This window comes from Sebastes umbrosus, chromosome 10 (assembly GCF_015220745.1).
Source record: "Sebastes umbrosus isolate fSebUmb1 chromosome 10, fSebUmb1.pri, whole genome shotgun sequence".
NCBI lineage: Eukaryota > Metazoa > Chordata > Actinopteri > Perciformes > Sebastidae > Sebastes > Sebastes umbrosus.
Genome location: NC_051278.1, coordinates 19,926,550 through 19,951,039, shown reverse-complemented (window position 1 = coordinate 19,951,039; position 24,490 = coordinate 19,926,550). Strand labels below are relative to the sequence as shown.

At 37.3% G+C, this 24,490-nt stretch overlaps 3 protein-coding genes across 4 annotated transcripts in view; 2 read left to right on the top strand and 1 right to left on the bottom strand.

The window, feature by feature from the left end:
• rgs7a (regulator of G protein signaling 7a) overlaps positions 1-3,123 on the bottom strand; it is an 84,076-nt gene extending 80,953 nt beyond the window's left edge. Inside the window, exons 1-2 of one of the 2 annotated variants that reach the window (XM_037782746.1) lie at positions 2,884-3,123; positions 1,674-1,793 (exon numbers count right to left, since the gene is read on the bottom strand). In XM_037782746.1, the coding sequence (XP_037638674.1) occupies positions 1,674-1,751 (78 nt within the window). In that variant the 5' untranslated portion in view covers positions 1,752-1,793; positions 2,884-3,123. The remainder of the gene's footprint in view (positions 1-1,673; positions 1,794-2,883) is intronic. The other variant, XM_037782745.1, reaches the window with a different exon arrangement.
• Positions 3,124-10,451: 7,328 nt separating this feature from the next.
• LOC119496139 (ubiquitin-conjugating enzyme E2 D4-like) lies at positions 10,452-15,196 on the top strand. The gene is made up of 7 exons (XM_037783254.1): positions 10,452-10,662; positions 12,575-12,638; positions 12,821-12,852; positions 13,062-13,139; positions 13,313-13,418; positions 14,653-14,746; positions 14,840-15,196. The coding sequence occupies exons 1-7, from the start codon at positions 10,639-10,641 to the stop codon at positions 14,883-14,885; spliced, it is 444 nt and encodes a 147-aa protein (XP_037639182.1). The 5' UTR covers positions 10,452-10,638; the 3' UTR covers positions 14,886-15,196.
• Positions 15,197-20,590: 5,394 nt separating this feature from the next.
• LOC119495809 (protein bicaudal C homolog 1-like) overlaps positions 20,591-24,490 on the top strand; it is an 83,188-nt gene continuing 79,288 nt past the window's right edge. The window contains exon 1 of the mRNA XM_037782623.1: positions 20,591-21,161. Within this exon, the coding sequence (XP_037638551.1) occupies positions 20,963-21,161 (199 nt within the window). The 5' untranslated portion in view covers positions 20,591-20,962. The remainder of the gene's footprint in view (positions 21,162-24,490) is intronic.

Genomic DNA, 24,490 nt, shown 5'->3' with positions numbered 1-24,490 from the left:
TGAAAATCTTTTCATTTAATTTAGCTCATAATTAATGTCATTGTAATTATTATTATTATTATTATTATTATTATTATTATTATTATTATTATTATTATTATTTTTATTAATTCTCTCATTCTATTATTCTTAATGGTCTGTGTTTTGAATTTCACTTATATATTTTATAAGGCTGTCAAAGTTAATATGATAACGCGTTAACGCAAATTAGTTTTAACGCCACTAATTTCTTTAACGCATTAACGCAACTTGTGATTTTTAAGTTGTAGCTGGCTCAGTTTTAAAGCTAGAGTGAAGATACTGGCCTCATATGAAACTAGAAAACCTTAGGAATCTATCGATACCAACTATTTTATACCAGCTTGTCGCGAAGGAGGCTAAATAACGCTCCAAACTTACGCTAACTTTTGGCAAGGAAAAATTGGCATGGCCATTTTCAAAGGGGTCCCTTGACCTCTGACCTCACGATATGTGAATGAAAATGTGTTTTATGGGTACCCACAAATCTCCCCTTTACAGACATGTCCACTTTATGATAATCACATGCAGTTTGGGGCAAGTCATAGTCAAGTCAGCACACTGACACACTGACAGCTGTTGTTACCTGTTGGGCTTGAGTTGGCAATGTTATGATTTGAGCATATTTTTTATACTAAATGCAGTACCTGTGAGGGTTTCTGTACAATATTTGTAATTGTTTTGTGTTGTTAATTGATTTACAATAATAAATATATACATACATTTGCGTAAAACAAGCATATTTGCCCACTCCCATGTTGATAAGAGTATTTAATACTTGACAAATCTCCCTTTAAGGAACAATTTGAACAGATAAAAAATGTGCGATTAATTTGCGATTAATCACGATTAACTATAGACAATCATGCAATTATTTGCGATTAAATATTTGAATCGATTGACAGCCCTATTATATTATTATTGTTTTTTTATTAATTCACTCATTTTTATTATTCTTAATGGTCTCTGTTTTTAATTTCACTCATATATTTTAGCATCTACTGTCCTCCTATTGTCTGATTTAATTTCCTATCTTCCCTTGTTTGAATTTGTTGCATTTGTATTTCGCACTGCAGGTGTTAAAGTTTCTAAATAAAACTATAATTGGACCTCAAGCCTCAAAGCAAACAAATGTTATCTTCCCTGCACATTATTATTTTATTAATCCGCAGCACTGCATTAAGGTGTCTCAGCAGAGGGCCAGTTCCCTCCCCTCCCTTTCTCTAATTCTCTAATGTAGTAACACATTTACAGTAACAGTGAAATAATACACCAGTAGCAGTGTAATGAGCATAGTTAAAAAGCCTGTGGCTTCCTTTTGGGTTCCATTAATGTCAGTCAGTTAAAACGCCATCCTCTAACATGTTAGCAATAAAAGATGATAGTTCAACTGGGAAATGTGGGCATGCCTGTCAGGGTGTCTCACTGCATGTTTGAGTATGGTCTGAATTTGCATGGCATGCATGTTTGTGAGAGATAAATTGCATGTACTCTCATCAAGCTGATAAACCAAACCATGGAACCAGAACACTGCCTTGCCATTAGTATTAGCAATTTCCACTGCACAGCTCATCGTCAAGTGAATTGATACAAGAGAGACACTCACAAACACACACACACACACACGTGCAGACTAAAAATAGCAGCTGCCTTACCTTTCTGTACACTATCATGTTGGGGGACTCATCCGCTACCCCGTTGGTCCCCTGCCCACCGCTGTTGGTCTGTGCCATGATCCAGTGAGTAAATCTGCCACAGGAAAATGTCAGGTGCTCCTGTTGTGGACAGAAAGGGATATTTTGGTCCATCAGAAGAACAATGCAGTACACTGGACGTGACCTGCCCCTTACCTTGCCTTGCCAAGAAGAGAAGAATTTACATAACCTGTGGGGCCTGGATGTCACCGTTTGGAACATATTTGGCATTTTCCACGTGGAACAGCTACATGTGTTTCACATTTTTACAAGGTCTTGACAAGGACATTTTTTTTTTTTTTTTAAAGAATGCTGGTGGTTATGGTGGTGGCTTATTTGGGGGTCACTGGTAAGGAATGTGAATTCCCAGTGAATGGGGACACAGAAGTTGAACTTGAAAAGCAGTGATTGGCTCACCATGTACTCTTTTTTTCTCAGATGGATTCATTGCACCACAAATGATCTTTTTTTTACTGTTTGTTGACATCAGAGGATGTTCAATCCTCTCGCATCCTACATGGCACCTATACTCTGCAAATTTTTTTTATTCTTATTTTATTCTAACGTTTTTATCTATTCTGTTGTTGTTATACTGTTTGACTTGCACCAACAAAACCAAAGCAAATTCCTAGTGTATACCTCTTTTACACCTGGCAATAAACACGATTCTGATTCTGATTCATCCTAAGATTGCAATGGCAACATGAGATGAAGACCCTCACAACCCTGACAACGGTATAAATGCAGTAAAAAAAAAAAATAAAAAAAACACAGTCCCTGGAGGAGGTACACAATGCAGCTTAGATACATCCATTCGTGCAGAGCAGCAAAACAAAAACGCGCAAAACCTGTGCGTAATGTAACCGATATGGTACAGTATGCACGTTTACAGATGCATCGTTCTTTCTGTACGACACCCACACGACATCCTGCAACACTAAATAGCCTATAGCATGCAAACAGCGAAGTCATGAAAACATGAGGCCGTCATCTCTCTACTACACAGTGGTTGTGTTTTTTTATTCTTACCAGCAGCCACTGCCCGTTTCAGCACCTTGGACAGCTCTACTGCAAAACGCCCGCACCCTTTAAAGCACGGATAGCGCGTAAACACACCGACATACACATCGGTGGATGGAGGAGGAGAGAGGAGGAGGAGGAGGAGGCTTACCTGGAAAAAACGTGCAACCCGCAGTCGGAGTCCTGAATCCTCAGAGCAGAGGTGGAAGCCTGGTCGTTCAGTGTGTCATTTGGCAGACATAGGAATGCGAGGATCGTTCATTGGCAGCGGGAAGAGGCAGACATTCGGTGGACAACTTGGTGGTGGTGTGGTTAACAGCTCTCTCTGTCTCTCTCTGTCTCTCCTCCTCCTCTTCTTCTTCTTCCAAGCGATGCTCTCACAAGCACACGGGGGCGCGCCGCCTCGGAGCGTCGCGAACGCGCATCGATCCGTGACCAATCCCTTGTGAGGAATAAATTACAACCCGTTTTTTTTGGAGACATACAGCTATTCCCCAACTCAGATTGTACTGCTGTGCACTGCAGGGATGTGATGTGATGTGCTGGCCCTGAAAGCTATAGGTCAAGATAGAATAGACCTGCAGTACATTCATATTTTTTTGCAATATTGCAGTGAACAGACAAGGACCAAAAATGTAGCACCGGTTTTATTCCACAACCAGCACTGCTCCCAGTAGACCACTTACACACCAACAAACTGACAATAACCTGATATTTTCAGGTGGAATTTCATTCATTCATTCATTCATTCATTTCATTCTCACTGTGCAATATCATTTTCCACTTGTGCAATTTTGTTAATAGTCTGCTTTATTGTCAATACTGTATATACTGCTCCTATTTTTATACTTCAGTTTTAACAGTTTTCTTCATCTCCTTGTATTTATATATATATATCTGGTATATTTTTTTGTACTTTGTACTTTGCACTACTAACTTTTTTACTGCCTTTTTCCTAACATGTTTTGCACTATGGAGCTGATGCTGGAAACTTGAATTTCCCTCGGGATCAATAAAGTTTCTATCTATCTATCTATCTATCTATCTATCTATCTATCTATCTATCCATACCAAAAAACTGACAATAACCTTTTCATTTCATTGCATTCATGCATTTCATTCTCACTGTGCAATATCATTTTCCACTTGTGCAATTTTGTTAATAGTCTGTTTATTGTCAATACTGTATATACTGCTCCTATATTTATACTTCCTGGTCCACTTTGTTTAGCTCTTTTTTTACTGTGTTAGCTGATGCATCTTGTTTTTTTAACTATCCCCTTTTGCTGCTGTACACTGCAAATTTCCCCACCGCGGGATTAATAAAGGAATATCTTATCTTATCTTATCTTATTTTATATATTTTTCTACTCCACTACATTTCAGAAAAACCTACAAATGGCGTATAAGTTAGGCAGTAAATTAAACCAACAGTATATAATTCACTCCACTCCAGCCACTCCATACATGTTATTCCTATGGTCTAAGGCAGTCCAAAAAAATGAACAACATTTTTATCTGTTCAAAATGTACCTTAAGGGGAGATTTGTCAAGTATTTAATACTCTTATCAACATGGGAGTGGGCAAATATGCTTGCTTTATGCAAATGTATGTATATATTTATTATTGGAAATCAATTAACATGGAGACATACAGCTATTCTCTCTCCCCCCTCTACCCAACTCAAATTGTACTGCTGTGCACTGTGGTGATGTGCTGGCCCTTGAAAGCTATAGGTCAAGATACAATACACTTGCAGTATATTCATATTTTAGCAATATTGCAGACAAGGACAAAAATGTTTGTGCACCTGTTTTATTCCACAACCAACACTGGACTTTTACATTTAATGGAGCATTTTATACATTACATACATTTTGTGGTATTGCTAGTTTTGTAAAGGAATACTGATACAAGTAGGATCTTAATACTTCCTCTACTGTCCTTTGTATAGAATTCATGAGTGATATATAATCAGATAGTACTTTCTCAGAGTCAAAACTCTTCAGATGCTGTATCAATGGACACAATGGGGCTCCACGACGGTTAATGAGGTGCCAACCTTTGTAGACAGAATAGTAACACCTTGGAGGAACTATTAATATGTGAGCATCTGGTTGAAGACAAGGTCATTTGCAGCAACTCCCAAATAATGTCAAGAGATCTGAAGGTGAGGCTTATTCAATTTAAAATTTTACATAATTTCTACTGGACCCCAAGTAGGTTATATAGACTTGGTTTAAAAGACTGCAACCTGCTGGAAATGTAGTGGTGATGAAGGTACATGTGCTATGGACATGCCCCAAAGTCCATTGGTTCTGGATGAAAATTCACTGCTTATATCATTAAAAAAAAAGCAGTTTGTATTCTGTCTAAAGCTTTATATATTAGGAGACTTTTAAGGTGTTGTCTGCTTTTCCACAATCACTGAAGTATTGGACCGAGACTGCTATTATGATTAGACAAAGCAAATCATTCTCAGGAACTGGAAGATGCCTGGGTGGCTGAATTAGGAAAAGTAGCTGCATATGAAAGAATGTCATATAGGCTGCAGGACAGGACAGAAAAATATTTCCTGAAGTGGGGCATGTATATTTGTTCTAAAAAAGAGTCGTCAGTGCAAAGATGAGGTGGACGTTTTTAAGCTTGTTTTTTATTATTATTATTATAATTATTATTATTATTATTATTATTATTATTATCAGCATTATTATTATTATAATCATCATCATTATTATTATTTCATTTAATTTATAAATCTATTTTTCTTAAAAATTTAATAATTTACATAATACAGTATATATACAGTATGCAGTATCTATATATATATATATATATAAGCAAGCCACTCATAAGAGGCAGACCCCTCTTGTTTCCGTTTTGGATGGGGGGGTTGAGTCAGTTTGAAATAGGTATTTAAATATGTATGTAGAATGTATTATATTGTATTTCATCTTTATATGATTAATATGCCGATGGTAAAATAGAAATTGCACGCCATAAAATAAGAAATTAGCTATGGGTTTCTGCGATTCAATGTATCCAGTGCTGCAGATATAAATAGACAGCTGCATAGATAGAATATCTCTTAACTTAATGCAATCTGTGGCTTTGAGGTAAATGCAGCAGTCCAGGCGTGAAAGATGACAGATGTGCCCCTCCTCCCTGTACATGTATGTATCTGTATGTTCGTCTGTCTTCTGTCTTCCTCTTTGCTCTCTCGGGATTTCACTGCAACACTCCGCTCAGTTTTCCTGTGAGCTGCAACATCAGAATTACGATAATGTAAAACCATCATTGTTAAGATAACAGGTTACTAAGCCATACTGAAATACATATTACAGCCTGGGGGGATACTGAGTCAACTGATGTCCGTATTGCATCTTATCTTTCCATTATGTTCCTGGTTCCTCATCATCTGTTTGTGTGCTGTAGCTTCTTTAAAACTGGATGTGCTCAAAAGTCACATTTCATGTACCTGTATGTATATGACAAATAAAGGTTTCTTCTTCTTCTTTCTTCTTAAAGTCATTTCATTCATCCTTAAAAACATGCAACCTAATGTTTCTTCTATACTCAATACACCCATCTCAAATCTTAAATGTATTGGGAAATGATTGAGAAAGTTCATTTTATTCAGCTCAACAACAACATCATAAATGTTAATTGAGTTCTTGACCATTGTCATTTTGGCTTGATTGACTAAATGACTTTCGTTTGATTCAGGAAAAGCATCCGGCTGTGCTTCGGGAAACTAAAGCAGCTTTTGATAGACTGGGAAACAAGGTATAATGGCTGTCTCCTATTGTCTGTAGTTGGTTTAGGTTGTATAGAAAAGGGGTTCTCAAAGTTTTTGGGGCCAGGGGAGAAAAATCGTAACACAGATTAAGCATAATGCTTACTACCATTTATACTCTTAGATGCCATTGGAACTATTTGTATTTAAATATGTTTCAACCTAAATACCTGTTTGATAGTGATAAAAAGAATCACATTTCAATTTGAATCATGTTAACACCACTTTGTTTTCCCCTGATATTCTGGGTGCTTTGTAATCAGATGTTGCTTTAGCTTGGCCAACTTCATCGCTTCGTTCGCCAGCACCTGAAGACACATGACGGATTTTAGTCTCCCGTCGCTGTCGCTCGATATAACTGTCGTCATATTTTCTCAATTTAGTTAGTTTGGGCTTAGCGTCACTTGACGTTGTGGACTGACTCAAATACTTCGCCCTGAGTCGAAGTGACTGATTCATGAGTTTCTATTGGCCCAAAAGCTAACGTGGGTGGGAGTAATGGACACAATATACTTGTTTTATTGGCGCAAATGGTCCCCATCTGTAGATATGTACTTTTTAAAGATACAGCACAATTTTATAATTTATAGCTAATTATTTCACGGACCCCCTGACAGAGTCCCACTGACCACACTTTGAGAATCACTGGTATATAAGGCAGGGGTTATGTTGATGTGGACATTTGCAATCATGAATCTGAGACAATCACCATCACGCCCTCATCCCTGACTCTCTGACGCTCTGTACCCCGCTGTTGCCTGGCAAAGGCAGCGATGCTGGCGGCACTGAGGTCCCCGGGGACCGCCGGTACAATAACCTTATATTTTGATGTTAATAAAATGTACCCAAATTCATGAACATAGGATAGGATATTACTACTGACATTCCTGTAGTATTACGTCACAACGTTACGTTACGTTATTTACATATGGAGCGAGGAAGTGAGATCGGATCGCAAGTGGCCACTCAAGACGCATGTGGAGACACAATCTAATGCCAGGTGTGAACAGACGTACTTAAAGCTGTCCACTTGCGATCCGATAACTCAGGACGCATGCTAATGCCAGGTCTGAACAGGGCCTATGACATGGAGATTCACCCAGAGGTCAATTCTTGGGCCTTTTGAACCCCATACATGCTACCTTTAGGCCAAATCCAGTAATCCTGTAAATTACTCTAAACTCACTTCATGGATGGAACTGGACTAAACGACTCAAAGTCAGAGTTGGAAATGTTGGTGTTATAATGGAAAAAGATTCAAGCTTCAGCATCAGAATAACTTACATCAGATCTACAAATAAATAGCAAGCATTAAAAGATTCATGTCATAGAAGATTTAGAGAAACTCATTCATGCCCTCATCTCAGCAGGGTGGACTTTAGCAACGGTCCCTTTGTTTGGTTTTCCCAACAGATCCCTGCAGACCCTTTCAGGAGGCCGCTGCAGCAAGAAGCATTCTTACATCTTTACACTGGCTTCCTGTTAAAGTTATGGAACGAATTTTAAAGTACTGGTGTTAGTTTACAAATCACTTAATGGCTGAGGGCTGAAATGCATTTCTGATATGCTTGAAGAATATAAACCCAGTAAGCCCTTTAGATCTTTAGGAGGCAGTCAGCTAGAAGTGCCTCGAGATAAAAAAAAAAAAAGAAAACACCATGTTGGATTTAGCCGCTATGTTGCAGACAGAATGAGCCAGCTTCCTATTGATCCTAAATGCACCCCAATTTTAGCCACTTTCAAATCTAAATTAAAGACTTCCTTATTCTCCTGCGTCTTGCATTGATTATATTCTCTGCTTCACTTTTCCCTTATTAAATTTAGGGACATCTATTACTGCTCTGTATTATTACTGTAGAGTCACTTTTATTTATTTATTATCAATATTTTGTGTATTTTTGTGAGTTCATTTCATTCTGTTTCAATACATTTAGCATCCATATATTTCATTATATTATAAGATGTTGTTTTAGACTTTTAGTGTTGGAAAGGTATAATACAATTAAACTAGCCTTGCCTTATTTTTACACACCAATATTTCATGGTAATGATGATGTCATCCATCCATCTTCCCTCACCCTGACCCCTAATAAATGGTCCCCTGTGAACAGAAGCACAGCTACAACTCATTATTCACCAGCAAGAACATTTTCCTCAAAGCAATGTTAGGTGAAGTTATTCAATATTTTACTGTATGGCTTTAATCACCAGAGCACCAAGATATCAAGCTTTAATTAGTTAAGCTTACATCATAGTCAGGTTTTGCAATTCAAATACTTTATGTTCCTGAACAATTCTGTCGTAATAGTGACGTTAGGGCATCTCAGCTTATACAACAGAATGTCACTGTTTCTAATGCTGTAACTGTAATGAATAAGAGGCCAAAGTCAAGACCATATCCAATCATTTCATCAGGGTTATAGACTATAGACATTCAGTGAAAGATATACACACCTCAAGCTTTATTTTGAAAATAGCTTTGTTACCTAATTTCTCACTTTAATAGTGAAAATATATTCTAAAAAATGTCAATCAACTGTGATAGGCAAGGCAAGGCAGCTTTATTTGTAGAGCACATTTCAGCAACAGTGCAATTCAAAGTGCTTAACATAAACATTCAAGAACATTGCGACAAAGTGCAAAGAACATTAAGACATAATTAAAACAGTTATAAAAACATAAAAATATTAAATATAAGAAAATAAAAACAAGCTAAAAATAAAAGCTTGGATCGAAGCTAAAATAGAATATAACACACAAGAGTAAAAGCTCTTGTGCAGTATATAAGATCATTATCTGGTTTAATAAAAGGCAGCAGCAAACAGGAAAGTTTTAAGCTTTAATTTCAAAGAACTCAGAGTTGGAGTTGGTCCTGCAGGTTTCTGTGAGCTTGTTCCAAATATTTGGTACATAAAAACTGAACGCTGCTTCAGCATGTTTAGTTCTGACTCTGGGGACACTAAGCAGACCTGATCCAGATGACCTGAGAGGTCTGGATGGTTCATAACATAGCAGAAGATCAGAAATTTATTTTGGCCCTAAACCATATAGTGCTTTGTAAACCAGCAGGAGTTTTTGAAATCAGTTGTCTGAGAAACAGGGAGCCAGTGTAGAGACCTCAGAACTGGAATGATATGATTCACTTTCTTGGTCTTAGTGAGGACTCTACCAGCTGTCTGATCAAATTTTTAGGAAGACCAGTAAAGACGCCGTTACAGTAGTCAAATCCACATTCAAATACCATCCACGAATACATTACTTAAACAGCTGATCGATAGTCCAGTGTTGGCCATGTATGGTTTTCTTTGTTTTCTTTGTTCCTTTTTCCCTGATGATGGGCCTTGAGGCTAAACAAAAATTGTGGAAGATTTGTGTATGAATTTGAAATTTGAAATTTATATATGTTTGAAAATTTGAGTGTTATTGGTGTAACACAAATGTGATGTTGTATATAGTATGTATGTGATAAATTAATGTACATGATTTCGGACCCCAGGAAGACTAGCTGGTGCCATTGGTATCAGCTAATGGGGATCCTTTTTAAATAAATAAATAAATAAGTCGGCTGAAGATAACTGCATGGACTAGTTTGTACACAGCTTTGTGACTGCCACTTACACTTAACACATTATCTAGTAGCTAATGCTTATTTGAAGTAGGCCTATTCCTAAAGGTGCACTATCAGAGTATAATATATAGTCTAATATAGTATAATATTTGATATAATAGCCTACAATGTAACATCATAGCCTATTAGTCCTAGTTTGTTTGGGTTTTTTATCGTTATGTTATAAACTTTACTATTTTTACTACTGTGTTTACTAACTTCTTAACAGTGTTTTTTTCAAGGTATAAACTGTGTGTCCATATATAGATATATTTCAGTGCACGGCCCCTTTAAGTGGCTTTGGCATTAAATAAAAAACTCAACTTCCCACAGTGCACCGGGGCATTCTTCGTCGTCGAACAGACAAAAACGCGGAAACAAAAGAACTAAACCAGTTTGTCAAAACAAATATAAGACAGACGAGCAGAAGCACACAAAGTGAGTTGTAGCTGTAGCTGACAGCTGTCCAAGGTAACACCTCGATCTCTCTGAAAGCTTGGCCATGGCTCTGAAAAGATTACAGAAGGTAAGAAACCGTGTTATGTTATTTAATGTCATGTAATGGTTGTTGGGGCGATGCGGAAACGTCGCTCTGAGCTAACGCTAAGCTAATAGCATGATGTTGCTAACATAACGTAGCAACGCTTGTGAACGACTTCACGGTTAAATAGCTCACAAGACAGCTGCTACTGTCGATGTTTATGTCACTAGTGATGGCATTACATAGTTAGCTACGCTGTTAAAGGTAAAAACGAGCTACTTTCCAGCTAGCTACGAGCTAAAGTTGGCCTAGCAGAGCTAACCTAGCAGAGAGTGAAACGCCCTGTGTGTGTTTCTAGGCTACTCTTCTGGAAGTTTCTGTGTCGTTCACTAACCTTACTTTACAATTAGGAGACTGTAAACTGTCTGTCTTTTGTTTTTTATGTTTTAACTTAGTTTTTATTGCAGTTTCAGACACTTAAACAATCATTATCATATTCTTTCTTACTGTATTTTCGTTTTACAGCTGTCTCTGTTTTTTCACACAACATTTCACAACTTAAAACACATTCTTTCCTACTATATTTACATTTTTACAGCTGTCTCTTTTGTTTTTACACAACATTTCACAACTTAAAACAAGAGGGGGAGAGAGAAATCACAAAAAAAACTTCATCTTAAACTGTAATTTCAATTGAATTCAGAGGAAAAGGGATGACACATACTTAAACAATCCAAAGAATTAAAATAAAGTCAAATTAATTAATTAATTAAAATAAAAATACATGTTTACAATTGTAGTTTATAATTAGGAGACTGTAAACTGTCTCTCTTTCTTTTCTTTTTTTAACTTAGTTTTTATTGCAGTTTCAGACACTTAAACAATCATCATCATATTCTTTCTTACTGTATTTTCATTTTACAGCTGTCTCTGTTTTTTCACACAACATTTCACAACTTAAAACACATTCTTTCCTACTATATTTTCATTTTTACAGCTGTCTCTTTTCTTTTTACACAACATTTCACAACTTAAAACAAGAGGGGGAGAGAGAAATCACAAAAAAATAAAACAAAACTTCATCTTAAACTGTAATTTCAATTGAATTCTGAGGAAAAGGGAGGACACATACTTAAACAATCCAAAGAAGTAAAATTAATTAATTTAAATAAAAATACATGTTTACAATTAGGAGACTATAAATAAATTAACTAATGTTAGTTTACAATTAGGAGACTGTCAACTGTCTCTCCTTTGTGTTTTATTTTTTAACTTAGTTTTTATTGCAGTTTCAGCAACTTATACAATCATCATATTCTTATCTGCTGTATTTTCATTTTACAGCTGTCTCTTTGTTTTTACACAAAATTTCACAACTTAAAACACAAGAAAGAAAGAGAAAAAAACACATGAAACAAAACAAGACTTAATCTTAAACTATAATTTCAATTGAATTCAGAGAAAAATGGAGGACACATACTTAAACAATCCAATTTTATGAAAATAAAATAAAGTAAAATAAATTAACTAATGTTAGTTTACAATTAGGAGACTGTCAACTGTCTGTCTTTTTTATTTATTTTTTAACTTATTTTTTATTGCAGTTTCAGCAACTTATACAATCATCATCACATTCTTTCCTACTATATTTTCATTTTTACAGCTGTCACTTCTGTTTTTACACAACATTTCACAACTTAAAACAAGAGGGGAGAGAGGAAATAAGACTTCATCTTAAACTGTAATTTCAATTGAATTCAGAGAAAAAAGGGAGGACACATACTTAAACAATCCAAAGAATTAAAGTCAAATAAAATAAAATAAATAAATACATTTAAATAAAAATAAATGTGGTAAAGGGTTGGAGGTCAGGACGGGAAAGTGTAACTTTCTGTCTTTCTGTAAGTGTGGATGAAGCTGTCAAAGTCTAAAAAATAAAATGTGTTTATTTGTACAGGAGTTACAAGACTTTGGGAAGGACCCTCCAGCTTCTTGTTCAGCTGGACCTGTGGGGGATGACTGTAAGTGTGAGAAATACCTGCTGACGTGTAACAGTGTTATATAAGCCTGTCATTTGTCTTAATTTATAATCCATGTAATCTGCCACTGTCTGTGTTGCAGTGTAATTGATTTGTGGGTATTAATAAAGCCTTGATACCAACTAATGTTCTCACAAATTGTTGTCATCTTTGTTTCTTTTCAGTGTTTCACTGGCAGGCTTCCATCTCAGGACCGGTGAGTTTTCTTTCTGGATTAGTTTCCTAGATTTTTTTTTTTATTAGAAAAAACAAGTTTCTTCTGGATCTTTAGACAATAGTGTTTTATGTTGACTTTACAGACCTTTCTGTTCTGTATGGAAAGAAAGCACAGGCTGGCACACTCTATCCCAGTGTTACTCTCTAAAAGCCCCATGCTTTAACAATAACTTTTCCTCTCCATTTCAGAATGACAGCCCGTATCACGGAGGAGTGTTCTTCCTTTCTGTCCATTTTCCCACCGACTATCCTTTTAAACCACCAAAGGTAAGATTATTTATCTTGGGGGATTGAGTAGCTACATCACCTCGTTATAATACTATTTTCTGAACTATTTTATGGAAGAAATGATTAATAAAAAATGAATCGTTAGATTCAGCCCTACTCACAAGATCAGAAGGTTATTTTATCTATTAATGCTTTGTTTGTTTGTTTTTTAGCTTGCCTTTACAACGAAAATCTATCACCCAAACATCAACAGCAATGGTAGCATCTGCCTTGACATCTTGAGATCGCAGTGGTCACCTGCTCTTACAGTATCAAAAGGTAACTAATATCTTCATTTTGCCTGTACAATACAGTGTAGTTAATTACAACTGCACTGTGTAGGATCTTATTTGTACCTAGGATTTACTTTGAATGAGATTTGAAGTGCTTAAAGCTGCAGTGGGTAGAAATGGAGCAAATATGATTTTTTTTTTAAAAAGTATTTTTTATATAACGGTCACCATATCCTGACAGTAGTGCATGAGACAAGTAATCTGAAAAAAAATCATGTGCCTCTGTGTCCTCTGGTGCTCCTAATGGCATCTGCAAGATTTCACAGATCGGCGGAAAACATCCAATCAGAGACGGCAGCTGGAGCCTGTCGTCCAGCTGAATTGATTCCATATGAATCAATATTCTGTTACTGTAATGCCTGTTTCTCGCCTCAAATGTTTTCAGAAACATCTTGTAGTGTTCCGTTTAGCTGTTAAATGAGAAAGTTTGTGACCCGGCAGCCATGTTGAGATCTGTTGAGGAAATACCAAGCACCGCCCACCGGCCAGAGCACAGCCAATAGGAACGCTCTCTCTGAAATTATTTGTGATTTGCTAAAGTGTTCCGTCACGGGCCAGATTTTTTTAAAGCCTGAAAACAGAGCCAAGACAAGGTGCAGAAGTCTAGTTTTCTCTCAGAACACTTGAAATACAATATGCTGAAAGGTTATTATGGATTTTTTTCCCAATAATGCCAAAAACATTCTGCTTACTGCCGCTTTAAGGGTAAATTAGGATGTTGGGGCAAAAGGTAACATGGAGAGGCAATGTCAAAGATGGGTATGTTGAATTATATGAAACATGGTAAAGCAGTGATGCCCTTTTGGTGTAACAATCCACCATGCTGTCAAAAAATCTTGGTCCTTCTAAATGAATGATTTCCAGCCTCTACGAACACAAGTAACAGGATTTTCAGGGCCGATTATCCAAAAATGAACCTCTGCACCCTGTGTGCTTTTGTCACTTTCAGAATTGTGACATTGCAGGTTTTGTACTGTATAATTGGAAGAGAAAAAAATGGGTGGATGTTCAGATATCTATGATGAAAGTAATGGCTAAAAATGTGCTTTTTTTTCCCAAGGACCTAAACTAAAGGGATTTTGATATAAAGGTGCATGAAAGTAGAGTTTGTCCATTTGTAATGTAATTGGTATACGGAGAAGGAGTTAAGAAGTGGAGAAAGTCGTTTTTAATTTAATTGAAACCTATGTGCATACTAATTTTTGGTCCTTTTCTTCCAGTTTTATTATCCATATGCTCCTTGCTATGTGACCCAAATCCAGATGATCCGCTAGTGCCAGACATTGCGCACATGTACAAGTCCGACCGACAGAAGTGAGTACGCAAGCCAAAGAATTTGGAATGTGGAAAAACTTCAATCAGTCAACTGTTCTTGACGAACTCGTTCTGCTTGTCTTTCCTCTTTAGGTACAACAAAACAGCCAGGGAATGGACCTCGAAGTATGCAATGTGAGGAACCGAAGTTTCAGCAACAATGACGCATCCCAAACACCTCAAAATATGACAGTACTGTTTCAACTGCTCATCCACACTGGTTCTAGTTGAGGTGTTTTATTCGCTTGAAGCACTTTCTCTCCTTGGACTTTACTTGACTTCACTGTTTTTACTGTTTATTTTATTTTCCCCTTAAATTTGCGTCATTATCATTATCAAGGGTTGTGGTGAGATGGCCTGATCATACTTTTTCTTTTAAGAGATATATATTGTACAAGACCATACTGGATTTCATTTTCATTATTTTGCATTAAAGACATTAATCGATAACTGAATTGTGAATTCTTTCTTGGCAACACGCATGAGTAAACTGAAATTATGAACGCATCTTGTGGTGGGATAAAATGTTTGATTCAGTATATTTCTATAACCAACAAATCTCAGTCTGCCCCTCATTCTACTATTCACATGGCCACTAGGTGGTAGCCTTTACTTTTTACCGCCCTAGCCTTTTACATCAGGAAGTTTCTCTCCTTGACAACTTAATATTCTTGTCTATGTTGCTTTTAATTCAGGCCCATTTGCTTAGTGGTTATTCATGTGGATAGTGACTATTATAGTGTCATGCTTTAGCAATAAAATTAAAATGAGAAGATATGTTATGTCTATTGAAATGATCACCTCTGCTTGATGTACACTGGTTAAACTAGTGTACACACATTAATTAAGCAGTTTATGTCCCCTATTAATGTGTCTAAAATACAAACATGTTGATATTAATGTAAAGAGGGGCATACACATTTAATTTCTGCAGTGCTATGTGACTTAATCAGACTACTGTGTTTAGTGAGGACTTGTTTTGTCCTTACACCAATGCTGGCCCAACTCTTAATTACCTGCCAGAAGAAAAAACATAGTTGGAGTTTCCTGGTAATTTTAAATTAAACATTTTTCAATAGTTAGGTGACCGCCCTTAACCTTGACGGATTTATTTGCAAGTTTAGGTTAAGAGCTCAAAATGTCAAAGCTGACCTGAATTTTTAGAAACACAGTCAATGTTTTTCCTCATGATTAAAATCATGTTTTCTATCTTTAATCCCATATGATGGAAGTTTTCACTCCAAATGAGCCAAGTGTTACAGGGCAATATAAAAATATATATCGTTAAAACAATACAAAAATGTCTATTGTGTATATTTTTCTACATCAAGTCAGAAGATTTGGGCCGTATCGCCCAGCCCTATGAGCAAGAAGTGTCTTGGGAGAGAGCCGTTGGTAGTGTTTGCAGCACTATGGTTACTTAGCTTTGTAATGAAAGCTCCAGCTGTCAGATTCAAGTGGGGCTATCTGAAGTCCGACATGGCTAGTAAGTGAGACTCACATGAGTTTATTTAAATATGAAGAATAACAATGATGGTAGAACATCACTAGCACCTGGTAGGTTCCTGTTGTGGAGGACAAACCATAAATACCGCAGAACGAAATATTAGACAATGACATAATACAGAATCCAGAGAATTACCAACACAAAGAGGGTAGAAACCATAAAAATGTCAATCCAGTAAATAGTCCATGGGCCCAGACCCAAAATGTTATGTACTGGTACCATCTGGGTGGGAAAATTCTAATTGTGATTTTTGCTATACATCCCTAAATTATGTTTTGATGTAATAGACCATGCTGACTGGCAGCTTATTAGTAGTTATCACCTCTAAAGTAATGGACTGCTGTCGTTCGAAACCGTGAAAGTACCTTCCCTGGAAAATCATCTTTAATTATATCCTCTCCCTGGGGTGTGTCTGGACTACTGGCCACCCATAGATACTTGTAATAAGCTCCTAAGTAGTGTTTGAAGTAAATATTATCTAATACACAGAGATATTTAAGATACCCTTTGGCAGATTTCCAGCCTAAATCATTGCGATGTATTTTCTAATTAAGGATACTTTTTCACAAATTGTCATTTTTAATCCCAATACTTAATTCAATTTCTGTAGAGCCCCAAAAAAATATAGCTTTAAAGTGAGAGAATTACATTTGCATATATATTTTATATGACAATTTTATTGCTTATTTAATTATTTTAAAGGAACTGTAACATCTCGGGGCCTCTATTAGCAGAAATGGAATATAATATTCATAACTATGTTTCCATTGGTGTATAATCACCTGAAACTAAGAACCATGTTATCGTTAGCTTAGAATGAGCCCTTCATATCTACTGTACATAGGGAGCGGTCCCTCTTCAAGCAGTCCGCCAAGTTGCTCCACCATGTTTCTACAGTAGCCCAGAAGGGACAAACCAAACACTGGCTCTAGAGAGAGCCTTTCATGTTTTACGTTACCTGAAGGCCATCATTGTTCTCCGCCACGCTTGTGAAACTGCGGTAAAGTGAGCCGCTGAGTGTAAAACCGTGGTACCGTCACCCGCTGTCTGACTTCTCCTAAAGTAGTGTTATTATGGTAAGGATGGCCACTGAGCAAAGCGAACGGCGTTACAGTTTTGCGCACGGCCGCTCACATTACTGCAGTCTTGGAAAGGGAGGAGTGAGCGGAGGGGTACTCGGTTGCAATCTGCAACCACACCACTAGATGCCTTCAAATCCTACACTGTGTACCTTTAATACTTGCCACGTGTATTATTTGTAGCATGCCACCCTGAACCTAAATAGAGGAATGAATATTGCTTGACATGGAATTACCAACCTGACTTATCCTAAACTAAAATGTTATCAACTAATAAGTGGACTTATATTGAATTATTTCACTTGATTCGGTAGCGTCATCTTGAAGGAACAGCTTAACTTATACCTGATATTTAATATTTCTTCCATTTTTATGTTAAAAGCTGAAACTAGAATGCATCACTGAACATGTTCGTGGTAACAAAAACTTGGGTAGCACTTTATATGAAGTTCATGTCTATAATGCATCATAAGCACATTCATAAGACATTAAAATATATTTATAAGGCTTTATAAAACTCTTTATAAATGTTTCTAATGATGCATGACAACTTATAACAAGGTTTATAAAGTATAATAAGAAGAAGAACCTGAGTCCTGGGTTACACAACACATTATAACTACCATAACTTTAACCAGTTATAAAGACACATAGGCTATGTTCATATCATCAAACACTGTTGTCACTTTGGCATGGAGATATGACACATTATGACCACCACTTATAATACTGTATAAACCTTGTTATAAGTTGGCATGCATGATTTTAAACATGTATAGAGTTTTATGAAACGTATAATGTATTATAGACATGACCATCAAATAAAGTGTTACCAAAATATCTTCAAATCATATATAGCAACCTCAAATGTTTCACTTGCCAATATTATATGTTCATACTTCAACAGCATTTCTTTCATTTCAAAACAACAACATGTGTATGCAGATTCAATAACAACCTTTATAAATGTTTAAGTTGCCTTAGGTTCAAGATTACATCACTGTTAATATGATGTTGGCGGTTTGTGTGCTTTTTGGAAATTATGCAAAGGTGCTAATAGGGGAAAATAACAAAATGTCCAATAAATATGAAAAGCTGCTCCTGTGGAAAGGCTATCATATATTAATTTTACTTGTTTACTTTAGAAGCAATTTAGTATAGGTAAGGTTTTGCCCACCCAGATGGTACCGGTATCTGGTCTGGCCCATGGACTAAGATGGAAAATCGTACTTAACAAGGCCATATATCACTGGAAACTGACATTAATCATTTCCTGGCCACAGCATGAGAAGAATACTGGAATTTTCTATCTACAGGGACTTGCAAACCTTTTACTGTATATGCTACTGACCTCCTGGTTCTGTATTACTGTAGTATTAGTTAGAAACTTTATTGTCCACAATGTAGAAAATGATCTTTGACTTCACCACAATCAACATGAGTTACAAATAAGACAATAGTAAGAAACAATAAAAACATTGGAGGAGCTTTGAGTTCCATCATAATGCAATCCAGTACAGCTCCGTATGCCTTATGCAAATGTACAATGTACAAATGCCGCAAACATGAGACAAATGTGCAAATTCAGCGCAGGGTGGGGGTGAGGGGGATTAATTTAAGAATTGAACTGTGCTTGGGACAAATGATTTCTTATAGACATTTTTGGTGGCTCATGGCGGTCTAAAGCGCCTTCCTTGAGGGAAGCAATTCAAATTGTGGGTACAATGGATGGGACGGGTCACTTGTTATGTCAAGAGCTTTGTTTTTGGTATTCAGTACATGCCTGCTGCTTAGTTGCATCTGTGGTTTCCCTATAATTTTACTGGCCGTGTTAACCACTCTTGACAGTTTCCCTTTTACATTTGACATTCAAGAGTCCGTACCAAGCGACCATGTTAAAGGACAAGATGCTTTTCCACCACATTCTTGTACACCATTTCAAGAATATTCTGGCTCACCCCGAAGTCATTAAGCTCCTTAAGTAGGTGCAACCTCTGAAGAGCCTTTTTAAAAAAAACATATTAAGTGGTATCTATAAAGAATAAGGTGGCCAGGGTGTCCCATGATTGTTAGGGGTTGGCATAAGTCTGGAATGTAATGTTTACTGGATATGACCATTTCTTTGGTTTTTACTAATGTTTCTCTCAACTCCACTTACTTTATTCAGCATCAGTACATAAACAGCATCTTTGGATTGTGGCTCCTTTTTGAGTTCTTAATGTAGGCTTGCTTTGGTTTCTCTTTCCTGTATCGCTTCCCTTTACACACTCTCAGGATGTGGAGTGTTTCCTCTATAAACCAATAAATTGGTTGCATGGGGTCTTATTATAAACTGCCAGCCTGAGTGAAAAAAGGACATACAAATATGCACTTGCACAAGTAAAGCCTGTCTTGGTTTAATTTCATATCTATTTTTTATTTTATTTAACCTTTATTTAACCAGGTTAGTCCCATTGAGATTAAGATCCTCTGGCCAAGACGGTCAGCCGCAAGAACACAAAGTTGCAGACACAGACACAAATAGAAATAAAATACAATTCACAAACACTAAAAGCACTATAATTTGCATTAAAAGAGAACTATCTAAAGACAAATGGGGGGACAAAAAGGAACTTTTCTGAGAGTCAGCTGTACAACAAGGGGGCTAAAAACATTGGCTTGCCATAGAGTCTGCTTCTAAAGCCTTAAAAATATACCAATGATACCATTTTTATATCATTTTGGAACAAATTCCAGGCTGAGGGTGGAGAATACGTGTCTCTGTGTCTTTATAACTGGTTAAAGTTATGGTAGTTACAATGTGCCGTGTAACCCAGGACTCAGATTCTTCCTTCATATGGTATAAATTGACTTGTAATGTAACTAAACTTCTGCGTTTTGTATGTTCTTTCTTGTATGACTCTGTAGTATGTTTCTTTGATTTGACCTGCCAAGGGACTACAGATGTGAATTAGTTTAAAGCTATAATCTGGTACGGTGCATCAAATGGTGACATTTATGTTTGAAACTGTACATGGTCCCTTTTAAATAAAATAATTAAATAAAACAAATAAATTAAATGTTAACAAAATTAAATAAATGTAATTGGCTATAAGAATAATCCCTCAACAGTTTCCTATAAAAATGAGATATAAAAGTTGTGTCCCACAGACAGAAAAACACAATCTAGTGAAAATACTGTGGAGACTTCACTTGAACCCCAGGAGGAGGAAGATGTTAAAAAAAAAAAAGTGTTTCTGGGAGGAGTCCTGTTTTTTTTTTTTCTTGTTTTTTTGTAGGGTGACACGTGAAACTTTGTGGAGGAGCTGGTTGGTATGTTTGCTGTGTGCTGCTGGACGACGCTCCGTTAACTCTGTGGACAACCTATAACTGGTGGACGGACCAGTGCTGCTGCTGCTGCCTATTTTTAGAAGAGTGTGTCTGTAATGTAATGGGGGAAAACGAAGAGGCTTGAAGAAGAAAACGTGCAGAGGAAAAGCTCTCAAACTGCGCCGCAATGAATTGGAATTAAAAAAAAAAAAAAAAAAAAAAGTTAAAAGTTCAACTTTGCTTTTGCTTCCAGCTCGACTTCTTAACTTTTTGATTTAAAAACGCAGTGGGCCACTGCGAGAGAAGTAGCTGCGCAGCGCCATGGCTGCCCAGTGCGACACTTTGAGCGGATACTTGCAGCAGCAGCAGTCGGACCAGGGCTCCAACAGCGAGCGGAGCGCCGACTCTCCTCTACCCGGATCAGAGGACGACCTGAGCGGACTCCATCCGCTGCCAGACCCGGAGTGGACGGAGGAGAGGTTTCGGGTGGACCGTAAGAAGTTGGAAATCATGTTATTAGGTAAAAAATAAATAAAAAAGTAGAAGAAAAGTTAGAATAGGAAGTATTTTCACCGAATAATGCAGTTTTTCGACATCCTAACTTACTTTACTGCATACATCTCCTAATTATTGTAGCCCGTCGTTGTTTCCGAGAAGTGTGCAGCACACTTCTTCAGCAGGCCCTTTGTTTCAGTTAGACTCATAAAAGTACACTTTCTGTAAACAATTCCTATTTAAACTTCAAATTTAAGCACTCTTTCTTAGCTTGCATGCTCAGGAAACGTGAGCGTGTCGTGTGTTTGTGATCCTGAACGCACCAATTAGTGAGCTGACACAATTAGGCGTCAATTAGCCTTCCAATTAGCTATAGTGTGTTAGCACGTTTACAGTTACATGGGGCTGTAGGTGTTGTCTGAAACTAAACTTCTGAGCAGAAGGTTGAAGAGGTCAAATACATGAGAAGATAATAATCAATAGTTGTCCCTGTGGAGGCAGTAACATGCCCCGACCACAGGCTGTCGCTGCACACAGACTGCCATGGTGTTGCATTTTGTTTGTTGACTAAACTGAAACTGACCTGAACATGCAGTTTGCTTACTTTTCAGTAAAGCTTAGAAAGAGGCTGAAGGGTTATACAAGTACAGTGGCAACAGTTTGCATTAGAAAAGAACATGGAAAACATTTTTTCATGACTTATTGATGCATTCTGCCTCAACTTAAAGCAGCAGTAGGTAGAATTGGAGCAAATATGATTTAAAAAAAAAAGTTATTTTTATAAAACTTTCACTATATCCTGACAGTGGTGTATGAGACGGGGAATCTGAAAAAAAATCATGTGCCCCCGTTGTCCTCCGGTGCTCCTAATTACATCTGTGAGATTTCACAGACCGGAGGAAAACAACCAATCAGAGCCGAGCTGGAGCCTTACCGTCTCCGAGCAGCTGTCAATCACTCACGAACTCTGATCAAACGGTCAAACTAGGCAGCGCTGATCAAACATGAATTAAGATTCTGTTACTGTAATGCTTATTTCTTGCTTCAAATGATTTCAGAAACATCTTGTAGTGTATTGTTTAGCTGTAAAATGAGAAAGTTTGTGACCCAGCAGCTATGTTGACATCAGTTGAGGGAATACCATTCACCGCCCACCAGCCGGAGCAAACTTTCTAACTGCCTAGTTTGACCGTTTGATCAGAGTTTGTGAGTGATTGACAGCTGCCTCCGTTGAATGAACAGCCAATAGGAACGCTCTCTCTCTGAAATGACCTGTGATTGGCCAAAGTCTCCCGTCACAGGCTAGATTTTTAAAGCCTGAAAACAGAGCCATGAGGAGGAGCAGTCTAGTTATCTCTCAGAACACTTGAATAACAATATGCTGGAAGGTTATTATGGAATTTTTGTCCATGGATGCCAAAAATATTCTTCCTACTGAAGCTTTAATGTTAGATTCCTTTAAAAAGAAGTCATCTTTGTTCTTTTACACCATCATGTTGACTTTTCCTGCACTTGTGGTATTAATTTTGTTTTGGTGATACATTTGATTCATTGTGTGATCTCTCCTCTAATGACGTGCAAGTGACAGTGAACATTAAATCAGCGTTGACAGGCTAGAATAAAGACGGGCCAGGCCGGTCTCTGTTGAGATGTCCTGGAAGCTCAGAGGTTGAGGTAATTTATTATCACACATTTCAAAACATAAGCGTGTGGAACATTAGAGTCTTAGGTACAGTAAATGGGCTGGATTCTTTGTCATTTCCGAGAAGGCTGAGAAGCAGCCAAACAAGACCTGAGGAGGAACATCAGTCATAAGCATAGTGTAATTAAAACAAGCGTTCCTTTGTAATGTTTGATTTGAATTTGTTACTAAGCGTCTGGTCTTGAAAGAAGTTTATCCTATACACAGACGCATGCACACACACACACGTAGTTCCCCCTGAGAATGTCCTGGTTGCTGCCTCGCTGCTCGGTACATTCCTCAAAGCTCCATGTCATCCCCAACTCTTCCAGGAAAACAACTTAACCAGGGGCCGGCCCTAAATCTGAGCGTCCCGGACAAACCGTGCGCCACGTTCCTGAAAGTGTCTGTGATTGCACGTCTGTATGTGTTATGTATAATCTATCCAGTCTACCGGCCATTTACCGTTTTGTTAGTTCGGTTTTGTATCTCTCCGAACATCTTGTTTTACAATCGCTGCATCATGACATCATGGATGACATTGCTCATGTTGACATCACAGCGAGGGTTGTTGAATAGAAAACGGCTGCTGTGTTTCACCATCTCCTGGTCTTTCTGGACTGGTTGTAGTTTCAGGTTTGAATAGCACACTATCTCAACTGTGAAACGGCTTTAACCTTTGGCATCAGGAAGAATCCAGGATGTCTGGAGGCGTTGTATGTAGCTACACAGTCTCAGCATCTGTTGAGTTTTGCACATGATGTAATGATTATAGGGCGGCAACTAACGATTATCTTCCTTGTTGATTATTTTCTTGATTATCTATTAGTTGTTTGGTCTATAAAATGTCAGTGTTTGTGAAAGCCCTAGATGATGTCCTCAAATGTCTTGTTTTGTCCACAACTCAAAGATATTCAGTTTACTGTCATAGAGGAGTAAAGAAACCAGACTGCAATCAGAATTTTGACTTTTTTTATTTTTAATTTTTAATTACTCAAACCAGTTATTTAGTTATCAAAATAGTTGCTGGTTAATTCTGATACATCGTTGTAGCTCTAAGTGAATACAGAAAGCTACAGTCGTAGTCTAGATTGGTTTCAGCTCATAAGTGTAAATTCAAATTCCAATAAATGGCTCTTTTAGCCTCATCCAGTTGGGTCAGAGCTGTAACATCTGGCCGTGTTTTGATTGGATGAGGTGCAGACTTTGACGTGGTACGTACATCATGTTCTGAAGGCCAGAATCTGGACTCTAATGAAATAATTTTATGGGAACTCCAGTATATTTTTACTCAGCGTTTTATTATCTGTGACGGTATCTCTGGCTTCTCTTTCCTGGAAAAGTAAGAGAGCTTGAACCTCGGCAAATAGCCACAGGTCGTTCCGTGCTGCGATTACTTCCTAAACAACAATAGCTCAGCATCTCAATCTTTTTCACCAGATCTAAGTTAGACATCTGCACTAGTTTGCATTTTTCGGGTGGCTGAAATTGCCATCTGTTTCAGCAAAAACCACCTCTTTTACAAATCATTATGCCAGTGGTTAATTTTTAAGTAAACTGCTGTGAGGTACACTTTCTTATGTACAGTATGGCTAAATATTAATTCACTTTCTTCCATATGGATAACACATTTCTGCCCTAAACGTACATATGAGGTTTTGAGTGAAAGACGG